The 22,323-nt window shown below is 42.0% G+C and overlaps 3 protein-coding genes across 3 annotated transcripts in view; 1 reads left to right on the top strand and 2 right to left on the bottom strand.

Annotated features, from left to right (window-relative positions):
• The window catches only part of LOC139199573 (alpha-2-macroglobulin-like), a 286,525-nt gene that overhangs the window by 98,982 nt on the left and 165,220 nt on the right, over positions 1 to 22,323 (top strand). The gene's annotated exons all lie outside the window — the stretch shown is intronic.
• Positions 6,867 to 7,853, bottom strand: LOC139200033 (trace amine-associated receptor 1-like). Its single transcript, XM_070829260.1, has one exon. The coding sequence runs from the start codon at positions 7,851 to 7,853 to the stop codon at positions 6,867 to 6,869; it is 987 nt and encodes a 328-aa protein (XP_070685361.1).
• Positions 14,520 to 15,515, bottom strand: LOC139200031 (trace amine-associated receptor 1-like). The gene has a single exon (XM_070829257.1). It carries the CDS (start codon positions 15,513 to 15,515, stop codon positions 14,520 to 14,522), a length of 996 nt encoding a protein of 331 aa, XP_070685358.1.

Here is a 22,323-nt window from a genome sequence, read left to right as displayed (position 1 = left end):
TTACCAAACCCGCATACTCAAGCAAAATTCGTGAAAATTTGTAGGATATGGCGAATCATGTTTAATCTGGCAAGACAGTCTAAAAACCTATAGAAAGGCCCGCTGTAATGCCAGAGCCGCCTATTGCTCCTCATTGATAGAAGAAAATAAAAACAGCCCTAGATTTCTGTTCAGCATGTTAGCCAGGCTGACGAAGAGCCAGAACTCCATTGATCCTTGTATTCCTTTAGAGCTCAGTAGCAATGACTTCATGTGCTTCTTTACTGAAAAAATTCTAACTATTAGAGACAAAATTCATCACCTCCTGCCCTCAACAGGCTCTGATTCAACCTAAAGGAATCATGGAAATAGCTGTTGGGCTTAATGTGCATTTGGACTGTTTTTCTCCACTTGATCTCCCTGAACTGAAAACAAAAATCTCCTCATCCAAACCGTCAACTTTTCTCCTAGACCCCATTCCAAGTAGGTTACTTAAGGAAGACCTGCCTGTAATTAACACGTCCTTACTGAATATGATCAATCACTCTTTACTAACAGGCTATGTAAAACAGTCCTTTAAAGTAGCAGTAATTAAACCTCTCCTGAAAAAGTCTACTCTTGATTCAGGTGTATTAGCCAATCATAAACCTATATCCAACCTTCCCTTTCTCTCAGAGATCCTTGAAAGTAGTAGCCAATCAGCTGTGTAATTTTTTAAATTCCAATAGTCTATTCTAGGATTTTCAGTCAGGTTTTAGAGTGAACCATAGCACAGAGACAGCACTGGTGAAGGTTACAAACAACCTCCATATGGCATCAAACAGAGGACTTCATAAAGTCCTGGATGACCAGCAATTTTCTGCTGCTAAACTCACAAAATGGAAGTTATTCTGCTTGGCCCTATACACCTTAGAGACACATTTTCTCCTCCAGCTCCACGGTGAGGAATCTGGGAGTTATCTTTGATCAGGATTTGTCCTTAAACTCCCACATAAAACAGATTTCCAGGACTGCCTTTTTCCATCTACGTAATATTGCTAAAATCAGGCCCATCTTGTCTATGAATGATGCAGAAAAATTAGTCCGAGCATTTGTCACTTCTAGGTTGGACTATTGCAACTCCTTATTATCAGGCTGCCCCAATAAGTCATTAAAGACTCTCCAGCTGGTCCAGAATGCTGCTGCTCCTGTTCTGATGAGAACTAAAAGAAGAGACCATCTTTCTCCTGTACTGGCTTCTCTTCACTGGCTTCCAGTAAAATCCAGAATAGAGTTTAAAATCGTTCTCCACACCTACAAGGCTCTTAATGGTCAGGTTCCATCATATCTTAAAGAACTCATAGTACCGTACAACCCCACGAGAGCACTGCACTCCCAGAATGCAGGCCTACTTGTTATGGCCTCCACGTCCGGCGTGGGATAGCCAGTCTTTCTGTTTTCCCCCCTCCTTCCTCTGCCCTTGTGTGTTTGTGGGTGTATGTGTGTGTTCCAGTTGGGGTAGGGAGTGGCCTTCCAATTTACTCATCAAACCCTCACCATAAAAACCAGGCTGCCCACTACGCGATGCCGGACCATAGATCCACATGATGTCAGTCTGCTCCAGCTCAGTTCCTTGCTTGTATGAAGTTTTGATTCCTAACTTACCTCCGTTTTTGTGTGCAGCAGTGATTACACCTCCCGCTCCGCCATCAGCCTCCTGCCTGCCCCGGTTCCAGCTCCTGTCTGCCACTCACCCCGGTACCAGCTACATATCCGCTCCAGTCCCTCATCCGCCAGCTCCGGTACCAGTCTCCATCCAGCTCCAGCCTCTGTCTTCCAGTGTCTGCCCCCTGCCTACTCCAGCTCCTGCCTCCCAGCCTCACGCCACCCGTACCCCTCGACCGTGCCTCTGACTTTCCCGCTGCCAAGCTAAGTAGCCTCTCATCCCGGGTTTGGTCCTGGCGAGCTCGGTCTAGTTGGGGAACCTGTGACAACGCCACCTGGGGAATTGCACCCCAGGAAATCTTTATCTAAAGGTGGATATAAACTTGGCCACGCAGGTCAGATACCACTGGGCAGGACATGTTTTCATAAATCAATTTTATTAATAAATTTGTTCCAAAGAAAAATAAACAAAAACACACACCAGGTCACTCAGTAAAAATGGGCAAAAAGATATAAAACCACAGGGCTGGGGGCTTACCATGCGGCAGGATAACCAAAAAGGAGGAAGGAGGCCCTCAAATGAATCACCCGTCACTATCGGTGGCCCCTAACTTGGCAGACTGGAGATAGCTCAACGGGTTGTTGTCGGTGTAAACAATACACCTATGTCCCAACAGGTACTCTCGGAACTTCTTCACCATGGCCCACTTGAGTGCAAGAAATTCCAGCTTCATTGAACTGTAGTTGGACATATTTCGCTCCGTGGGCCGAAGGCCCCTGCTGGCGTAGGCCACTGGTCTCACACCGCTGTCTGTGTCCTGGGAGAGAACAGCCCCAATACCACTGTGACTGGCATCGACCTCTACAATAAAAGGGCGCGAGAAGTCAGCGTAGGCAAGAACTGGGGCGGAGACCAATTTTGCCTTTAAGGCCTCAAAGCTGTCCTCGCATTGCGGGGTCCATGCAGCCCCCAGAGCCTGACCTGACCTTCGCTTGGACTTTGTGCCAGCTAGTTCAGCCACCAACCGATGCAGAGGGGCTGCCAGATTGGCAAAGCCCTCTACAAAGCGCCGATAGTAGCTGACGAAACCCAAAAAGGAGCGCAGCTCTGAAACATGACTGGGGCGCCGCCAGTTAGCCACGGCCTCAGTTTTCTTGGGGGCGGTGGAGACCCCTTGGCTCGAGATCACATGCCCCAGATAAGTGACCTCCTGTTGGAAGAATGCACATTTATCAAGCTTCACCTTCAGGCCCTCCTGGTGGAGCCGACCAAGCACCATTTCCAATCGCTGCTGATGTTGCTCGACAGAGGACGAGTAGACGACAATGTCGTCCAGATAGAGTAGTACGGACTGACACTGCTGGTCACCGAACATCCTTTGCATCAGCCGCTGGAAGGTGCTTGTTACACAAGCCAAAAGGCATCCGGTTGAATTCAAAAAGGCCAAAGGGTGTACAAAAGGCCATTTTGGGCCGATCCCGCTCAGCCACTGGAACCTGGTTATAACCACTGGCCAGATCAAGCGTGCTGAACCAGCGGGCTCCCGAAAGCACGCAGAAAACAGCAATGACTTTACACCTGTCTACTCCTGCTCAGTCAGTACAGACAGATCCAGCGACTCTATCCTATCTAGCACTGAAGGGGTGGCTGCTTGAAAAGAAACAGTAACCAACATTGGCTCCTCTGTCACACCGGCAGGCAGACTGACAACTTGTACAAACCCAAGGGTGCCAAGTCCTTGGGTAAAGTAGAGCCTCAGTTGTCCCGACATTAACCACAGGGACATACACTGTACCCTGAACAACCTGTATAAGGCAAGGAGAAGCTAGTAACCCAGTCGGTAGACCAGCTTCTGGGGGTTCGAACAATACTAATTGACCAGAAAACTGTTTTGGGCCGGTGCTCGCAACTAACTTCATTGTCCCACCAAGTATGCGCACAGCTCGCCTGCCCCGGACCCTCGCAGCACCTGTGGGGTTCGTTGGGGTCTCAGTGGCAGCCTGATGGCACCTCTGCAAAGCTGTAACAACTGGACTAGGTGCCTGTGAAACAAACAGGGAGTCAAAAGGAGAGGTGCCAAATGCACCAAACAGCTCCTTGTAGCATCTGCGAATCACATTCATCCCCAAGATTCCAGGGACAGAAGACATGGCACCAGGGGGGTCTTTAACTACAAGGATCCCACAGCGGGGTATCGCCTTGCCACAAAGTTCCACATCGAGCTCTAAGTAGCCGATATATGGAATTGCTAGGCCATTAGCTGCTCGCAGCTGTAGCCAGTGACAGGAGCGAAGGCGATCCTGGCCCCAAGGCGCAAATTGTGCCAGAAAGAAGCTCTCAGTGATGGTGGACACCATGGAACCAGTGTCCACCAGGCATGAAACCATGACTCCTCCAATGGAGACTTCAATATTTGGACAAGCAGCAACTAATTCAGCTGCTGCACCTTTCTGTGAGCCTAAAGACTCCCCAACTGAGCTGTGGCTCGGCAACTCAGCGGGCTTCAGTTTCCCGACTGGTGGGAAAAAGGAAGTTTTCCCATCAGTCGGCCACACTTGCTCATATGGGGATTCTTGATTCCTTAATTTTGAATTCCTGAATCGTTGGGTCTTGACATAACGCTGTTATTAGACTTAGACTTAGACTTTTCTTTATTGATCCCCCATAGGGGGAAATTCACGTTACAGCAGCAACAAGTAATAGAAAAAAAAAGAATGTTGTTGTAATGATAAATAAATATTTACACTATGGACATAAATGTACAAGTATGGACAGGAATATGAAATGAATGGAATGATACGAGTGAAAAAACAGTGCCAATTAGCAACTATGTAGTAACTATGGACTGTTTCTCAGTGTATCAACATCAACCAGTGATGCTGCTGTTGAAAAAGCTGATGGCTGATGGGAGGAATGACCTGCGGTAGCCAGAATCAGAATCAGAATCAGAATTCCTTTATTGTCATTAGCCTAGAGCGCCAGCTGCTGGAGGGGCGCTGCCGGTAATAATTTGCATCCCCGAGTCCTGAGACGCGCGCACCCCCCCCCCCTTCCGGCGCTCCGGAGGCACTAGGGCACCATTATGGCTAGAGCCGGCTCTGGCCTTCTTGCAGGGTGGGTGCCTCAGCCTGTTGCTGAAGGAGCTGCTGAGGGCCCCCACAGTCTTGTGCAGGGGGTGAGAGGGGTTGTCCATGATGGATTTGAGTTTTGTTAATGTCCTCCTCTCACCCACCTCCTCTATGGAGTCAAGGGAGCAGTCCAGGACAGAAATGGCCCTCCTGACCAGTCTGTTCAGTCTCTTTCTGTCCCTTTCCGTGCTCCCTCCTCACCAGCAGACCACTGCATAGAGGACTGCAGACGCATCCACAGAGTCATAAAATGTCCTGAGCAGAGTCCTGCACACTTCAAAGGACCTCAGTCTCCTCAGCAGGTGGAGACGACTTTGGCCCTTCTTGTAAAGGACACCTGTGTTGTGAGACCAGTCCAGTTTGTTGTTGAGGTGAACACCCAGGTATTTGAGGGTCTCCACCCTCTCAATGTCCAGTCCCTGGATGTTCACCGGTGCAGTCTGGGGTGTCTTCCTGCGAAAATCAATGACCATCCCCTTTGTCTTGCTGGTGTTTAGCTGAAGATGGTTTAGGCCACACCAATCAACAAAGTTGGTGACGACCTCCCGGTACTCCTGTTCGTCCCCCTCTGACACACACCCTACGATGGCTGTGTCATCAGAGAACTTCTGGAGGTGACAGCTCCCAGAGTTGTACTTGAAGTCCGAGGTGTACAGGGTGAAGAGGAAGGGGGAGTGTACTGTCCCCTGTGGGGTACCTGTGCTGCAGACCACCATGTCAGACACATAGTCCTGGAGCTTCGAGTACTGTGGTCTGTTGGTGAGGTTATGAATTGGCGCTGTATAAATAAAGATTGATTGATTGATTGATTGACCAGAAACAAACCTCATACAATTAATTCATCGTATATGGGAGCATTATTGCAGTGATATTATTTGTAAATTTGTGTGGGGAATTGTATCTCAATCCATATGTCCAGAACTTCTAAATGTGTACTCTTTGTGAATTTGTCAAAAGGCTTCTTTCATCTAATTTGTAGGTATAATCACAGGTGGGTAACAACAGGGAACATTTGTTCTATAACATGAGCCAAATAACTTAATTGGTTAAGTTGTACTTGTAGTTGTTATAGTGCATCATACTTTTCACTTCTTGCTCAAGTTTATTTCTGGAGAAACAGTCAGTGCTAAAGGAGTCCCTGCCCTCATTTTTGCATTTTCCCATAGTCAGATTATGATGGCTTTTAAGTAGTACTAGTAGCTCATTCTTTCAGAACACAGCTCAAACTAAGTATAAGGTGAGTCCATCAAAGCACAGTGGAACTGAGCTGGAAAACAACAGCAAGCAGCAAGTATGCCTCTTATGATTGTATGTAACATTATATATTGTATATTATTAAGCAGCTGTCATCATGTAAATATTGTGTGCATCTATGTTGCACAAATGGTGCAGTTTCAATCACATCATGCTCTTCCACAGGTGAGGATTCACTCTTGGCTTCAAATTCTGATTAACATTAAACATTGTAAAAGTTCAAGAAAAGAAGTGTCTTGCAGTGGTGTAACAGTGAACACATCAGATGGATGTTGATGATGCTCATTATTTTTAATGAAAGGATGTCAGCTTCAACTTGATTCAAATGTGTAGCTTTGACTGTGTCTGTGGGAACACAACACAGTCTTAAATCAAACTGACATTTACCGCATGGCGCAATTCGGGACGATGTTTCATAAAATTGAAGAAACATCATGAAACTGGAAAAGAGATGATTGTGATAATACAATAGAAATGCAGTGACTTTTATGGGGCAAAATAAACCAGATTAAATATTTTTTGCTAAAATGACCATCCAAGCTATCCTCAGTTAGTAGGAGAAAAGTCTGCTGAACCAGCCAAATGTTGTCATAGGGTTGTTGTCATAGTGGGTTCTGACTTTCCTTGGACCAATCCCAGAATCTGACCAAAAGTACTTTTATTCTGTATTTGCTGCTTTGCTGCTTCTGCTCTCTTAAAGGTGATGTCCGGCAATTAGGATGCACGGACACAGGGACCCCTAAACGTTGGTCTTTACTGCTGTCGCCTTAGCAGATCAAAGGGAGTAAAATGGCGCATTTTTTGGCCTGTTTCTCAACCAAATTTTTGTCTATAAAATGAAAGGTCTGTTTTACATCAATTTAATCTGGGTAAAGTGTTGTCTCTGAAATGTCAAATTTAAAGATGTTAACTGAAGTGAATAATCGAAAAGCCTTTCTGAACCAACTGTAAAAGAATCCATATATTATAGGGTTCATCATAGAATTTAAGTAGCCCACCCATAGAAGTGTTTCAAACAATGCTGGTGGTGTTGAGTAACCGATGAAGGGATCAATGATGTTACACACAAAAAAAGGAGTCCAAAAAGACAGAAAAGCTCCCATGATGATAGCAAGAGTTTTAGTGGCTTTTGTCTGGCTTGTATTTGATATTCTTACTGAGCTCATACAGGTTGCATTCCGTATGCTGCACAACTGTCTCTTTGCTACCAGGAAAATCTTCAGGTAAACACCAAGCATTATTATTCCTGGAAGGTAAAATGAAAGTACTGATGAGGCTGTACTTGACAATCCACTCTGAAACAAAACACACCCTCCTTCACATGCAATGTGGTTATAATAAAAGTCCTCAATCCCCCAAATATTTAACTTCAAAAGAATCATTCCAAAACCTACAAAAGCTGAAATACTCCAGCTGAGAAGAATCATGATCAACACAACATTGACAGATATTATTTTCCTGTACGCTAGAGGCTGGCAAACAGCATAGTGTCGGTCAAGTGAAATGAATGATAGATTTAAAATTGATGCTGTACACAACATAACATCTGAACTCATGTAGATTTTACAGAAGACATCACCAAAATACCAGCAGGACTCTACACATCGAATCATACTGGGGAACATGACTAACAGTCCTAAAAGGAGGTCAGACACAGCCAGAGAGACGATCAGATAATTGGTTGGAGTGTGGAGCTGTTTAAAGTAGGCCACTGACACAGTGACCATGAGGTTTCCACACACTGTTAGGATGACTGTAACTCCTAGAATCATATAGAGGGTGATGCGTATGGACAAGGGATAGATGGTCCTCAGACATGAACTGTTTCTGGTCTCATAGCAGAGCATTGGCTCCATCTGTTTGGAGGGAGAAAGGAATGATAAATTCAGGAATGAAATGAATGTGCATGTTATTAATAACACAGTTGCTAAGATTGTTATAAGATGCAACAAAAGCATGAAGAATGGTGAGGAGAATAAAACAACTCTTTGATCAGGGCCTGAAGAAGTTTCTCTTGATCTTTCCATGCATCTTAGAACTGTTGTATTATTTATAAAGTGTATTTATGTCACTGCCAGTGCTGATTAGCGATCAACCACCTGTAAGCTCACTTAAAATCAACATTTGCAATCATTGGTTTAGTTTAAAACTGTTATGACCATTAGAGTAGCTCTTCAAAGCATATTCAAACACATTTGTGTTTTAATGTCACACTTACCTTCCATAGTCACCACCACAGACTTTTCCTCAAAGTGTCAGTTTCAGATATACTTGTACTTACTATATGACGTCTGTGTGTCTCTGGCCAGTAAGGACATTAGATAATAGGCCCTCAGGGAGTGCACAAGGAGATGAGTGTCCCTTCACAATTCATTACATAGTATATTGGGATTTTAAACAAGCTTTAAACTTTAAGTCTATGGTTTACAAACTGGATTTGATAGTTCATAACATTTATTGTAAAAAGGAGCACTTGGTAGATAGCTGGCAATTGTGGCATTGAACTTGTTGGGGAAAAGACGTAAGGAGGAGATCAAAATGTTGGTGTTTGTTTGAATGAGGTGTGTTACAGAAAGGTGAGCTGTGTCCGGTAAGGGCAGAGCCATTCTCTGTGCTGGAGGCTGCACCAGCGGTGGTGCAGACAGGTGGTTTGACATTTGAACAGCGACAGGAGTTGTTGGCACTGCAGTTTGAACAGGAAAAGCTGATATTTAACATTGAAAGGGAAAAGCAGCTTTAGTTGGAGAAAATTCAGCAAAATACTGAGAGGATGAAATTGGAGTTGGAGGATTTGGTATGGAGGACTCTGCTTTTGTGGGTGGTGCAGAGGGCACTGTTGATGTTATTGCTAATCTTTATTTGGTGCAGAAGTTTAATGAGCAAGGCTGTGACACTCCTTAACTTTTTTGGAATGTGTGGGATGTGCTAAAAAAATTGGCCAGGTTCAGATAGAGTGCTTATTCTTCAGTGCATCCTCTCTGGGAGAGCTCAGAAGGCATATTCAACCGTTCAACTCTTAACATTTCAACTTTTTAGCGACCCTGGGTGTGTTTTCTGATCTTCGCCCGACACTCCAGGGGAAGATCCTGGCTTTGGCATCGATGAGATGTTGTTCACTCCCGACGCCTCTCTCCGACCTGGTTGAGATCCAGGAATGTGAACAATAACTTCCATTTCCCCTCAACCTCCACTCACAGCCCGAGCACATGCATCCCTCCATCCCAGCATCATTTCCTCTTCCCTTGCCTCTGCCATTCCTATCCCATCTTCTTTGACCACTTCAGCTGTGATTTCCACTGCCACACCAGTCTTCTCAGCCACACAGACTGTACCCACTACATCGGCCTACAGCGGTACCATCAGCCCAAACCTTATATTTCCTCCTGTTTCTTCTTTTCCCACTCCCTTTCCTTAACCTTATACCCCTCCTCCCCACAACCACCACATTGTTAATCAATCAATCAATCAATCAATCAATCTTTATTCATATTGTGCCAATTCATAACAGTGTTATCTCAAGACGCTTTACATAAAGAGCAGGTCTAGACCAAACTCTTTAATTAAGAGAGAGACCCAACGATTCAGGAATTAAAATTATATATATATTGAGCAACAGTGGCAAGGAAAAACTCCCCTTTAACGGGAAGAAACCTTTCTGTCAGCTTTCTGTCAGGGTCAGTATTGGGTGGAGGTTGGACAGAGAGACAGAGAGGGAGAGAGACAACACAAACAGCAACCAACATACTAACAGTGACTATAGCACTAACAATGGGAGTGTGACTAATAAATTAGCAATATGGTAATACTGTTGCCCCAACTTCTTTAAATGCACCAATCTACAGGTCCTATCCAACAGGTCTGCCGGTGTCTGTTCCCTGTGCTTTTCAGTCTGGTCTTTCACCTCCTAGCAGTTTCACCTTAGCAACTGCCTTACCCCTGGTATACCCAGTTGCATCCTCCCAAACATCCCCCATGTCACTCACGTTCAAGCAACGCTCAATCAACTGTACTACGTATATCTTTCTCAACTGATCCACTCTTCCTCATCCAATCCTCATATTCCAGGGAACTGCAAACTCCACTTGGTCCCATCAAACTCAAACAACCCCTCCCTACACGCTCCCAAGAATTCACAGCAGCTGAATTAGCTTTCTCTTTCTCTCTTTTCCCTCTAACGCAACATCACTTGTCCTGCCTTCCCTGACCGCAGGCCAGAGCTGGATGATTATATGTAATTCCAATTGACATAGCTACAAGGAAATATTCAGGAAAAAAGACACTCATCATAGACCTCTCTTTCCCCTATGGCTCCACCATCCCAAGCATCAACAGCCCCATTCTGAGCCAAAACCGCATTATACTACCATTGACCAAGCCATCTCCTTCATCTGTCTTGTAGGCAGAAGAGCCTGGTTATCCAAAGTAGACATCATTAGTGCCTTCAAAGTCCCTCCCATCCACCCTGACAACTGGCATCTTTTTGGTGTCCTGTGGAAGCGCACCTACTATTTTGCCGTGCACATCACCTTTTGAGTATAAGAGCAACCCAAAAACTAGGATCCACAGGAACCTGAGGGATGAAAAAAGCACAGAAAGGCTCTGGGGAAGATACCAAGTTAGTAACAGACAGTAAAGAGACATGAAGCGTAAGGATCGAGAGGAAGAGGAGAAGAGAGGAGCCCAGTGCATCATGGGAGTCCCCCGGCAGTCTAAGCCTATAGCAGCATAACTATGGGCTGCTCCAAGGCCTGAGCCAGCCCTAAACTATAGGCTTTATCAAAAAGGAAAGATTTTAGCCTATCCTTAAATGTAGAGCGCAGTGCTCTTGTGGGGTAGTATGGTACTATGAGGTCTTTAAGCTATGATGGAGCCTGCCCATTAAGAACCTCATAGGTAAGGAGAAGGGTTTTAAACTCTATTCTAAATTTTACTGGAAGCCAGTGAAGAGAAGTCAGTACAGGAGAAATATGATCTCTTCTCTTAGTTCTCGTCAGTACATGAGCAGCAGCGTTCTGGACCAGCTGGACAGTCTTTAACAACTTATTGGGGCAGCCTGATAATAAGGAGCTGCAATAGTCCAACCAATGCATGGACTAATTTTTCTGCATCATCTATAGACAAGGTGGGCCTGCTTTTAGCAATATTACGTATATGGAAAAAGGCAGTCCTGGAAATCTGTTTTATGTGGGAGTTAAAGGACAAATCCTGATCAAAGATAACTCCCAGATTCCTCACAGTGGCACTGGAGGCCAGAGTAATGCTATCCTGAGTAGTTATGTTGTTAGAAAAGGTGTCTCTAAGGTGTTTAGGGCCAAGAAGAATAACTTCAGTTTTATCTTAGTTTAGCAGCAGAAAATTGCTGGTCATCCAGGACTTTATGTCCTTAAGGTAGACTTGAAGTTTAGTCAACTGATTGGGTTCATCTGGCTTTATTGATAAATATAATTGTGTATCATCTGCATAACAGTGGAAATTAATGGAGTGCTTCCTGATAATGTTACCCAGAGGAAGCATATATAAGGTAAATAGTATCGGTCCAAGCACTGAACTTTGTGGAATTCCATGTCTAACTTTAGTGTGGACAGATGATTGTTAACATGTACAAACTGAAATCAATCTGATAAATAGGACTCAAACCAGTATAATGCAGCTCCTTTTATTCCAATGAAGTGTTCCAGTCTCTGTATTAGGATGTGATGGTCAATGATATCAAACACTCAGATCTAACAAGACAAGTACAGAGAGAAGTCCTCTGTCTGATGCTATAAGGAGGTCGTTTCTAACCTTCACCAGTGCTGTCTCTGTGCTATGGTTCGCTCTAAAACCTGACTGAAAATCCTCAAATAGACTATTAGAATTTAGAAAATTACACAGCTGATTGGCTACTACTTTCGCAAGGATCTTTGAGAGAAAGGGAAGGTTGGAAGGTCTGTAGTTGGCTAATACACCTGAATCAAGAGTAGGCTTTTTCAGAAAAAGTTTAATTACCGCTACTTTGAAGAACTGTGGTACATAGCCTGTTAGTAAAGACTGATTGATCATGTCCAGTAAGGACGTGTTAATTAAGGGCCGGACTTCCTTAACTAGCCTAGTAGGAATGGGGTCTAGGAAACAAGTTGACGGTTTGGATGAGGAGATTTTTGAAGCCAGTTCAGGAAGATCAATTGGAGAAAAGCAGTCCAAATGCTCATTAAGCCCAGCAGCTGTTTCCATGATTCCTAAGTGTGAGGTTGAATCAAAGCCTATTGAGGGCAGGAGGTGATGAATTTAGTCTCTAATAGTTAGAATTTTACCATTAAAGAAGCTCATGAAGTTGCTGCTACTGAGCTCTAAAGGAATACAAGGATCAATGGAGTTCTGGCTCTTTGTCAGACTGGCTAACGTGCTAAACAGAAATCTAGGGCTGTTTTATTTTCTTCTATCAATGAGGAGCAATAGGCGGTTCTGGCATTACAGAGGGCCTTTTTATAGGTTTTCAGACTGTCTTGCCAGATGAAGCGGGATTCTTCTAATTTGTTGGCTTGCCATATCCTTTCAAGTTTTCGCGAATATTGCTTAGGTCTCAAAGGTCTTCGTAAGGCAAAACCGCATCTTGCACCAAAGCGTTTGCCTCTCACACTGGACCTCCTCTCCTGCTGCATCACAACTCAGTTCACCACTTCAACCCATAACCATGATCCATGTCATCATGCCCCTGTATTGCAGAAAGCCATGTTCGATACAAAGTATCACATACTGTGGGCGGTTGGTGAGGTAGTCCAGAATCCAAAATATGAGGCGATGGCACACCATTGTTCTCCAGGTTGGCTGCGCTGTGTTGAAGGGCTTGCCCAGGTGAAAGAAATCTCAGTGTAGGAGTCCATGTTTTTCAATGTTATTGTATTGATAATTATGAATCATATTCCTCATATCACTACTATAGTTGCTGTTATTATTTTGGTTGCTGTTTTGTCTCTCTCTCTCTGTCCAACCTCCACCCAACACTGACCAAGATAGAAAGCAAGCCGCCCACCCCTGAGCCTGGTATTGTTCAAGGTTTCTTCCTAAAGGGAGAGTTTTTCCTGCCACTGTTGACTAATATAATATCTGATGCTTGCTCATGTGGGGATTCTTGAATCCTTAATTTTGAATTCCTGAATCATTGGGTCTTGACATAACGCTGTTATGAATTGGTGCTGTATAAATATAGATTGATTGATTGATTGATGAGAAACAAACCTCATGAAATTAATGAATCGTATATGGGAGCATTATTGCAGTGATATTTGTAAATGTGTGTGGGGAGGTGTGCAGATCCATATGCGCATATTTTAAGTGTACAAGAACTTCTAAATGTGTACACAGATTTGTGAATTTATCAAAATACTTTTCATGTAATTTGTAATCACAGGTGGGTAACAACAGAGAACATTGTTCTATAACATGAGCCAAATAACTTAATTGATTAAGTTGTACTTGTAGTTGTTATAGTGCATCATAATTTTCACTTCTTGCTCAAATGCATTTCTGGAGAAACAGTCAGTGCTAAAGGAGTCCCTGCCCTCACTTTTGCCTTTTCCCATAGTCAGATTATGATGGCTTTTAAGTAGTACTAGTAGCTCATTCTTTCAGAACACAGCTCAAACTAAGTATAAGGTGATTCCATCAGAGCAAAGTGGAACTGAGCTGGAAAACAACAGCAAGCAGCAAGTATGCCTCTTATGATTGTGTGTAACATTATATATTGTATATTATTAAGCAGCTGTCATCATGTAAATATCGGTGTGCATCTATGTAGCACAAATGGTGCAGTTTCAATCATATCAGGCTCTTCCACAGGTGAGGATTCACTCTTAGCTTCAAATTCTGATTTACATTAAACATTGTAAAAGTTCAAGAAAAGAAGTGTCTTGCAGTGGTGTAACAGTGAACACATCAGATGGATGTTGATGATGCTCATTATTTTTAATGAAAGGATGTCAGCTTCAACTTGATTCAAATGTGTAGCTTTGACTGTGTCTGTGGGAACACAACACAGTCTTAAATCAAACTGACATTTACCGCATGGCGCAATTCGGGACGATGTTTCATAAAATTGAAGAAACATCATGAAACTGGAAAAGAGATGATTGTGATAATACAATAGAAATGCAGTGACTTTTATGGGGCAAAATAAACCAGATTAAATATTTTTTGCTAAAATGACCATCCAAGCTATCCTCAGTTAGTAGGAGAAAAGTCTGCTGAACCAGCCAAATGTTGTCATAGGGTTGTTGTCATAGTGGGTTCTGACTTTCCTTGGACCAATCCCAGAATCTGACCAAAAGTACTTTTATTCTGTATTTGCTGCTTTGCTGCTTCTGCTCTCTTAAAGGTGATGTCCGGCAATTAGGATGCACGGACACAGGGACCCCTAAACGTTGGTCTTTACTGCTGTCGCCTTAGCAGATCAAAGGGAGTAAAATGGCGCATTTTTTGGCCTGTTTCTCAACCAAATTTTTGTCTATAAAATGAAAGGTCTGTTTTACATCAATTTAATCTGGGTAAAGTGTTGTCTCTGAAATGTCAAATTTAAAGATGTTAACTGAAGTGAATAATCGAAAAGCCTTTCTGAACCAACTGTAAAAGAATCCATATATTATAGGGTTCATCGTAGAATTCAAGTAACCCACCCATACAAGTGTTTCAAACAATGCTGGTGGTGTTGAGTAACCGATGAAGGGATCAATGATGTTACACACAAAAAAAGGAGTCCAAAAAGACAGAAAAGCTCCCATGATGATAGCAAGAGTTTTAGTGGCTTTTGTCTGGCTTGTATTTGATATTCTTACTGAGCTCATACAGGTTGCATTCCGTATGCTGCACAACTGTCTCTTTGCTACCAGGAAAATCTTCAGGTAAACACCAAGCATTATTATTCCTGGAAGGTAAAATGAAAGTATTGATGAGGCTGTACTTGACAATCCACTCTGAAACAAAATACATCCTCCTTCACATGCAATGTGGTTATAGTAAAAATCCTCAACCCCCCAAATATTTAACTTCAGAAAAATCATTCCAAAACCTACAAAAGCTGAAATACTCCAGCTGAGAAGAATCATGATCAACACAACATTGACAGATATTTTTTTCCTGTACACTAGAGGCTGGCAAACAGCATAGTGTCGGTCAAGTGATATGAATGACAGATTTAAAATTGATGCTGTACACAGCATGATATCAGAACTCATGTAGATTTTACAGAAGACATCACCAAAATACCAGCAAGACTCTACACATTGAATCATATTGGGGAACATGACTAGCAATCCTAAAAGGAGGTCAGACACAGCCAGAGAGACGATCAGACAATTGGTTGGAGTGTGGAGCTGCTTAAAGTAGGCCACTGACACAGTGACCATGAGGTTTCCACACACTGTTAGGATGACTGTAACCCCTAGAATCATATAGAGGGTGATGCGTATGGACAAGGGATAGATGGTCCTCAGACATGAACCGTTTCTGGTCTCATAGCAGAGCACTGGCTCCATCTGTTTGTAGGGAGAAAGGAATGATAAATTCAGGAATGGAATGAGCCCTGATGATAGAAACATAGCTTTTTAGATATTTTCTTACTTTAAAACAAAGTCTGTGCTAACAAATCGTTTATTGACTACCTTGTTAATTTGTCACCTGAGACTGTTTGTTTGCTTCTGCTTAAGTCAGTATAGCAACATGCAAGAGCTAAATAATACATAACACAATGTCATTGACAGTGATTAGTCAACCACCAGTCCGTACAATTAAAAATCAATATTTGCAATTAATGCTTTAGTTAAAAACTGTTCATAAATCAATTGAAATATGACCATAAGTTTAGCTCCTCATACCATATTCAAACACAGTTTTGTTTTATCGCATACTTACCTTCTACAGTTAGTTGGACAGAATGGCCACCACAGATTTTGCCTCATATGATGCCAGTTTCAGCTATACTTGTATGGCTATACTTGTATAAGTAGAGGCCTTCAGGGAGTAAAGTCTGTCTGTCCCAGTGGACAGGGTGGTGCTGTTGAAGTTGAATATCCCTTCATGATATATGGAGATTTGAAAGTTTAAAAGTTAAGCCTATGATTTTAAAAATGACAGGGATTATAAATGTAAATTTATGATTTTTAAGGGTGTAGCAAATTAATTCCCTATAGTTTTAATGTTTGTAAAGGTACAAACCTTTAAGAATTTAAAGGAAAAATATGAAACATCATTAGATATTAACTGAAAATAGAGTCACTTTGCATAAGCTCTCCAGTCAGAAGAACCACAACACAAGACAAAATAGCAGCAAAGATTCTTATTTTTCAGAAGACTTTACTTTGCATGTTTACTGACTTCTAATGGTACGTTATGATTGAAGTAGTCAATAATATTTCTAGTTGTATCTCAATGCAGATTTTTAAATGTGTACAAGAACCTCTAAATGCATCGTCTTATTTGTGAATGTTTGCAGAAATCTGTTCTTGATATATGTGTAAAAATTTGTGTTTAAAATCAGGTACTTAAGCAGGAGGTCACTCAGCAGAAGTTTAACTCTTGCATCTCAGCAGTTTAACCACTTTGGCTTTTTCCTGTCTTATTCTGTTATTTATTTTGGACTTTTTGCCAAATGCTTACGATGTACAATTTTTCATCATCAAATCATTGGTGGACAACAATTTATTGCTATGATCAGCGAACAAGAAGAGTTACCTCTAGTTGGAATTAGTTGTTGCTGTACAAAGGAAATTAGGGTTGCAGGCCAGGGTCAGGGTCAGGCTAAGCGAAAAGCTAATCTGAAAACCTCTTCTGCCAAGTAGTCTTCTCTCAAATGTTCAGTAAGTGGATAATAAGCTGGAGGAGCTTTTCAATGTGACATTAAGAACTGTAACATCATGTTTTTCACAGACACTTGGCTTACTACAACTCTAATGTGTCCATTAACAGTTGTTTACTGCAAAGCCTAACACTGGCTTATCTTTAAACTTGTCTTTGTCTTTAAACTGTGTTTGATACAGTGCTTCTGGTATGATAGTTCTGGCAGGCCCTTTATCTACCTACATGTCAACACACCTGCCCACACAGAATGTTGCTCTGTATGGTGCTGTCTCATCATCTTCATCGTTTTCCATACTGTGCACTAAAAACACATTTTGTTTGCCTGACTTTTTTCCACTTTGGATTATGCATTTTTTGCTTCATTTAAGTGTCATTACCTTTGTGATTTCAGTATCTCAGTGATGAAGTGACCATGAAGGGCATCATCCAGTCCTTTACCAAACTCAGTTGGTTTAACACTTTGAGGTTTAAAACTTTGAATTTCGAGGGATTCAAATATCGTCTTTAAGCCTTTGGAAGAATCTGATGATGTGTCTACTTTATTGCAAATACAAGGTGGGGATCTCCCATCTTCTGAACTAAAAGTAATTGACTTCTGGTTGTTTTCAAAACACCGGCATGTATCTGTCCCTTTCACCTCACACAGTATCGCAGCCTCAGATCTCTCGCTCATGAAATGGAGCAAAATTCACGAAGCAAGATAAGAAAGAACTTGCACAGGGGGTGGTTTATTAGTTGATCTGATCAGTGATACAAATATATAATGTCAATAAATAGTATGTGTGGAAAACTTTATGGTCTTAGTCCATATCAGGTGTATTTCTATATCCTATGAGAAAAAGTACAATCAAATATTTAGAGAATATCCATGCTGCACAAAGAAAAAGCCATAACATACAAGTCTTCATGCTACTCCCAATGTTTTACATATAAAAGTTGTGTGTTCCTTATTGTAAACAGCATATTGGGGTAAAAACTTTTAGTTTGTGTCTGATGTTAATGCAGCATAAACAACAATTAGAGGTGTGAATGATGCTCTGGTGGGGATGCAGGCAGATGTCAACCTCCTCTCTTGACTACTCACACCTCAAAGAAGTGGGAACTCATTATCACTGTCACATTCTGACACCTTCTCAACCAGGGAGCTCATTATTTTTCTAAGTTTTTGAATGTGGACTAATTGTCTTCTCATATGGCAAACAAATTAGCGACCTGCCACTGAATTCAAAAACATAAACACAAAGCAAGAAATCTAATGGACAACTCAACTTAACTTCTGTTTTGCATTTATTAACATTTTTGTTTTAATTTATAGCTTTCATTACTGTTTTTTTTGTGTTTTTCATCCATTCCATTCCATTCCATCTATCACCATCTTAAACTGAAGACTGAAGACATCACAAGTTTACCTGACACTAGTCAAGGATACTCATGAAATTAAAAAGTGGTATCTGGTGATGATGCAAAAAAAACTGCTGATAATGATGATGATGATGATCTAATGATACTGTTAACAGCCATGCATTGAAGCAGAACTTCACATTAGCTTCACAAACTGAAGGAGAATTTAGAACTTTTAAGATGATCAGCATAAAACGATGATATGACAGAGATTTCAACCATTGTGATCATCATCTGTGTGCCATTTACACTACACATCCACTAAGTTAGCTACCTGTCTGAAACTCAAAGTCAGGAAGGGCAGCATTGGAGAAACTGGTGAGTACCCAATTGCTAAAATCTCACCCGTCCCTTCAGGCCTCCCTCCAGAACCACTCCCCCAAAACACAGGAACCTTCCTGACAACTGCTGGAGGATGAGGCCATGATGAGGAGACGACCAGCCGCCACCGCCATGGCTCTGCGGCTGGGTGTCTCATTCATTGACTAACGTCTCTTAGCTTTTCAGTCTACATTAAATTTCACAATCATATAAACACGAGAAAGTGTCACAAACATGCCTTTTGCCGTAGTTACTGCTCACTCGTAACTCTACCAAATGGGTGTTCTCTGTGTTAATATTACTGGGTTAACTTTGCTCAGTGAACAACTTCTGTCAGTGAACCATGGTTCAAATGTTGGCTGCACAATCTTGTGTGACTAGTTTGCAAGCTATAGCAATAAGTCTGCCTAGCCTTATGGGAGACTCTGTTCATGTGAAATGAGTGCATAGACAGAGTACACATAGGTATGCTTGGATTTAGCCTACTGAAGTCTCTGAGTTTGGGCCTCATGTGCTCTGTCATCTCAAAATTCACCTATGGAACCATCTTTATATGCCGGGCCTGACTTGGTCTCCTACAAGCACACAGTGATTAGCTGATTGCTGTGCTGTGTCTTTGCTTTAGTGCCCCTTTGTAGGTGTTCCTGAAATGGTGACATGTCAGGTTGGAGTAGCCAGAACAGGACAGCCAGACAAAGGCTAGGAAATAATGGTATATTGTGCTCTGTTCTATTGGTTGTTTGACTCTCCAAAAAATACAACATTGTGCATTGTATTTAAGTATATTTGTGTCTCCTTGCATCGAGGCTAGGCCCAGTGTGCACCACTCCTCCCTCATTTACAGTAACAGGAGTGCTTCTTTTTCTCTATATCTAGCATTGTTCAACTTACCTTGTACATATTAATTCATAGACCTATGGTTCCTTCCTGTCTGAGCGATATGTAAGTTCCACAATATCTGGCCTAACCATGGAGTAATAAGTATGGTTGTTTTGTGGTGGTAACTGGTGATGTAAAAGTAAAGGGTGCTTAAGGCCACACACCAACATTCCATTGCAGCAGCTAAACATTCCATGGCCATTTTCTCAAAATTAAATTTAGCTTACATTCAAAACCAAGAATATCTCTGGATTTGTGATAAATAAAGCTAACAAATTTTACAGAAATAACTGGTAATGGTTAGAGAGCGTTTTCTGGGTGACTTTTTCCACATTAACATTTTCCGGCACATTATCTTGTTTTCAACATATAAAAATACTTTTTGTCAAAACCCTCTGACCATTACTGGCATTTTAGTTATTGATCACAATAGATCAAAAAAAAAAGTTCTGACTTGATTTGTTTGGCCTAAAAAAACGGTTTATACTGATATGCAAACTGGGACATACTTACTGAGATATTACCTACTTTGCATAATGAATTATGCAGTGGCAAGTGCAGTTAAGAGTGGCAATCATGTATAGTTTAAATAGCAGCTCTTGCAATTTCAGTTCAATATATATAAAAAAACATAAGTCCGTTAACCCTCAGCTCACTCCAGGTGAGCAACATAAGACACATAGGGAAATGTGAGGGGCTTTCCATGTGAAGTATCAAACAATTCAGGTGTGTTAGTACATGAAAAATGCAGTATTCAGAGACACTGAGTAGTAATAAGACCAGATAACCTCTCAGGGTATTTTAAGTGCTTTGTGCTGACCTTGTAGGAGTGGTGTCCGTCTAGCCATGGACACTGACAAGCCTACAGACAATGAGTAAATATTTCAATGGATGGTGGGGGATTAGCATAAACCTCCCCATGAAGCCCCTTGCTGGCATGTGTGCGTGTGTGTTCCATCTCCAACATCCATCCATCCATCCATTATCTATACCGCTTATCCGTCAGGGTTGCGGGGGAGCTGGAGCCAATCCCAGCTGACTTTGGGCGAGAGGCGGAGAGACAGACAATCACTCTCACATCTACGGGCAATTTAGAGTCACCAGTTAACCTAACCTGCATGTCTTTGGACTGTGTGAGGAAGCCGGAGTACCTGGCTGGACCTTCTTGCTGTGAGGCAACAGTGCCAACCACCGCACCACCATGCTGGACCTTCTTGCTGTGAGGCAACAGTGCCAACCACCGCACCACCATGCTGCCTCCAATTCCAACAGTGGAGTCAAAATATAACAACACCAATACATATACATTTTTATACACAGGGAGAGAAAAGAGAGAAAAGCAAACAAACAAATAATTAAAAAAGCAAGTCAGGCATATCTCTGATTAATTCTTTTTTATGAACAATAATTTATATCTTACAAAATGAAATAATTATTTAGTAATTATTAGTTTAAACATTGAATGTACACTGTATTCAAAGACACACAAGTTTTACAATCATGCTGATCCATAGTTGTTCATAGTGTTGATACATTCTATACAGTTATAACATGTTGCAGTTATTTGGCATTAAATTGCTATTACATGATTTATCCCTTGTGTGTGTATGTGTGTGTGTGTGTGCGTGTGTGTATGTACTCCTATTAAATTGACAATTTTAAAGTGACATGCCACACAAAATAAATTTTTGAGGATTAGACACTGTAGGCTTAGAAGATGCTTGTTAATGTATAGTTTGTTCTTTGACAGTGAGCAGAAGCTGCAGTCAGTGTGGGTTCATTGCACGTAGGAAAAAGCTGTTCTTATCATTAAAAAAAACCTGTTTGGGACAGCGTTTTAGTTACACTGTGAGAGTGCATGGTACAGCATTTCCAAAACAAAATAGGTCTTTCTTGGCAAATTATTCCAAGTAGCTACACAATACTACCACACAGCTGAGGATTGCATCATTTATCACAAATGAATTAAAAATTATCTTGAAGGCTGGTCTTACGTAATATGAGCCGAGGACAGACGCCCTGAGGAGAGAGGGCGAGTGCAGTTATGGATGCTGGAATGCGCAGAGCAATTTGTTGAGACCATGAAGGACAATGAATAACAACCCTTATACTTAAAGGATTTTATCCCATCTGTGTCTAAAAACCTAGATGTAACAACAAATGATTTTACTAGTGGCGCTTTTCCATTACACAGTTTTAGCACTACTTGCCTCGACTCAACTCAGTTTGGGTCGTTTTCCATTACAATTGAGTACCACCTCAAAGTGGGTGGGGTCGTCATAGCAAGGCGGCCCGAAACTCCAGTGGCATAATTTGTATGCGGCACAAACACAACTAACAAAACAACTAAGGACATCGAGTGTTTGGTTAGCGTGTAGCCGTTTACCTCGTTCACAGAAATAATAAAAACGCATGGTCGCTGTTGCCAGGGTTTTAAAAATGGCGGGTTTGATTCGCTCTCATGACTCATCCAGTGACGTCACTCCCTGGCCAATCAGTGGCCTGCAGTCTGTTGACGTCACATTTTCGGCTCGACTCAGCTCACTTGGAACCGTGGCCGAGTAGGATCGTCATAACTATCACCTAATGGAAAACCATAAAGACCGAGTCGAATCGAGCCGAGTAGGTGCTAGTGGAAAAGCGCCATAGTACTACCTGTGCTATCAAAGCTGCTTATCACATGTAGCGATTGTTGAGAAACACTGTTGTCCAATGTCTAGTGTCTATTTCAGTATGTGACCGGTTTTGTAGCAAATTTGTAGTTCAATGCAGCAAGCAGTAGAATGCTGTCTTTTATAATCAGATTTCATAAGTGAAAGAAAAAAATTAGCTGGAGAACGAGTTTGCCAAGCAACCAAAATTGGAAGTAGATCAAGATTTAAAAAA

Source organism: Pempheris klunzingeri, chromosome 4 (assembly GCF_042242105.1).
Source record: "Pempheris klunzingeri isolate RE-2024b chromosome 4, fPemKlu1.hap1, whole genome shotgun sequence".
In the NCBI taxonomy this organism is placed as follows: Eukaryota; Metazoa; Chordata; class Actinopteri; order Acropomatiformes; family Pempheridae; genus Pempheris; species Pempheris klunzingeri.
Note: the sequence above shows the minus strand (reverse complement) of the source record. Positions and strands in the feature narration are given on the sequence as shown.